The sequence below is a fragment of the Penaeus chinensis genome, chromosome 23, assembly GCF_019202785.1.
Source record: "Penaeus chinensis breed Huanghai No. 1 chromosome 23, ASM1920278v2, whole genome shotgun sequence".
Lineage (NCBI taxonomy): Eukaryota > Metazoa > Arthropoda > Malacostraca > Decapoda > Penaeidae > Penaeus > Penaeus chinensis.
Window position 1 is genome coordinate 22982821 of NC_061841.1, and position 2500 is coordinate 22985320.

At 44.3% G+C, this 2500-nt stretch overlaps 1 protein-coding gene across 1 annotated transcript in view; it reads right to left on the bottom strand.

Moving 5' to 3' along the window:
• The window catches only part of LOC125037705, a 44429-nt gene that overhangs the window by 41614 nt on the left and 315 nt on the right, over positions 1 to 2500 (bottom strand). The window contains exon 1 of the mRNA XM_047630896.1: positions 2251 to 2500. This exon is cut by the window's right edge and continues 315 nt beyond it. Within this exon, the coding sequence (XP_047486852.1) occupies positions 2251 to 2500 (250 nt within the window). The remainder of the gene's footprint in view (positions 1 to 2250) is intronic.

The window sequence follows — 2500 nt, forward strand, 5'->3', positions numbered from 1 at the left end:
CCCGCCAAAAGGTCGGATAAGGTCAGGTGAGCGGCGTGGGGGTACAGCAACACCTACGCCATTGATTCCGGGAAAGCAAGGCGGTGCGAGAAACTGAATTAAGAAGAGTAATTTTCTTTTTACTAATCTCGGGTTGAAGGCTGGAGAGCGAACCGTTTAAAAATCCACTTCAATAAATAGCTTTCTTATCTCGGGTCCTTATCTCTTTTTTTTATATTTTAACAAGTACGGGTTTATCCTACTGCGTGCATCACTCATTTTTGGTGTTGCATAATGGCCTGCAATATCGCTGTCGGATAAAGTGGTAAGTGTGATTTCTTTGGGGATGACAACAGCGCAATTAATTAATTAAACTTTCATAAAACAAGAAGAATGCTCCAGTTTGTTTGTAAAACTAGACCAGTCATATAATTGTTATCAGTATACCATAGTCCACAGATAAGTTAAGTCTGAAACTAAACCTCTCTCTCTCTCTCTCTCTCTCTCTCTCTCTCTCTCTCTCTCTCTCTCTCTCTCTCTCTCTCTCTCTCTCTCTCTCTCTCTCTCTGTGTGTGTATGTATGTATGTATGTATGTATGTATGTATGTATGTATGTAAGCATGTATGTATGTAAGCATGTATGTATGTAAGCATGTATGTATGTAAGCATGTATGTATGTATGTATGTATGTATGTATGTATGTATGTATGTATGTATGTATGTATGTAAGCATGTATGTATGTAAGCATGTATGTATGTATGTAAGCATGTATGTATGTATGTAAGCATGTATGTATGTATGTAAGCATGTATGTATGTATGTAAGCATGTATGTATGTATGTAAGCATGTATGTATGTATGTAAGCATGTATGTATGTATGTAAGCATGTATGTATGTATGTAAGCATGTATGTATGTATGTAAGCATGTATGTATGTATGTAAGCATGTATGTATGTAAGCATGTATGTATGTAAGCATGTATGTATGTAAGCATGTATGTATGTATGTAAGCATGTATGTATGTAAGCATGTATGTATGTAAGCATGTATGTATGTATGTAAGCATGTATGTATGTATGTAAGCATGTATGTATGTAAGCATGTATGTATGTAAGATGTATGTATGTATGTAAGCATGTATGTATGTATGTAAGCATGTATGTATGTATGTATGTATGTATGTATGTATGTATGTATGTATGTATGTATGTATGTATGTATGTATGTATGTAAGCATGTAAGCATGTAAGCATGTATGTATGTAAGCATGTAAGCATGTAAGTATGTATGTATGTATGTATGTATGTATGTATGTATGTATGTATGTATGTATGTATGTATGTATGTATGTATGTATGTATGTATGTGCGTGTCTTCCTAGTTCCTAAAACAAAGTTCTTCATTCACATTCTTGTCAATGAGCCTGACTTTCACCCTCTCCCTTCCCCGAACCGCGACCTGGGTTCCCCGTCCGAGCGGAGGGCGTGAAAAGGACAGCCGCAGCCACTCGCGCGAGACGACCCTTCCAAAACCCACCGAGGGAAGGGAGCTCGCTAGAAACCGACCCGTAGAAAACGTTCTCTGTTGGCGGCGAAGCAGTCACGAGATCCCCGCAGCACTTCAGATAATTCAATACCGGGTGCAACTAGAACAATACACTCTCTAGAAAAGCTTGTGTGATAAAAGCTAAAAAGAACTCGGGGACTGGGGCTGGGAATGGGGGGGGGGGGTGCAGCAAACCCACTGTCAAGAAGCAATTACAGAAGCCCACACTCGAAGGGGAGGGGGGACAGGGGGGGGGGGTAAAATAACTCAAGAAACAATAATTGAGTGAACATACTTGAGAAAACACACACACACACACAGAGCCAGGAAGCTAATAACAGAATCCCCTCCCCCCCCCCCTTCCCCACACTTATTAGAAAACACGGTGTCAGGAAGCAATCGAGACAACCCACTCTCTGGGGTCACTGAGCAAAACCCACCACAGGAAGCAGCTAATCGAATTCGCTCTTTCGAAAACCTTCTTGTCCCTAGAGACCGTAGCCTTTCGAGAACCCTTTCCCCTGACCCCACAAGACCCCACATCCTTAGAGAAAGCTTAACTCCTGACCCCAAGGGACTATAACCCTTAGAAACCTTCCCCGTGACCCCAGCCTTTCGGAAACCCTTTCCTTAATCCCTAAAAACGATAACCCCTAGAAACACCTTAGCCCCTGACCCCAGGGGACCCCAAGCCTGCCTCCCCCGGGCGCAGTGCCACTCACCGTTGTAGTTGTCGAAGGCCGTGGGCACGTACTCGGTGGGGTAGCCGTTGGTGGTGTAGGAGACGACGAGCGAGGTCTTGCCCACGGAGCCGTCGCCCACCAGCACGCACTTGAGCTTGGTCTTCACATCGCCCTCAGGAGAGCCCATCAGGTAGGCCGCCGCCGCCGCCGCCGCCGCAGAAGGGTCGTGAGGCCGCACCAGAGGAGGCATATTCGCCCCCGACCCCCGGAAAATCCAGTCGTACGTGGC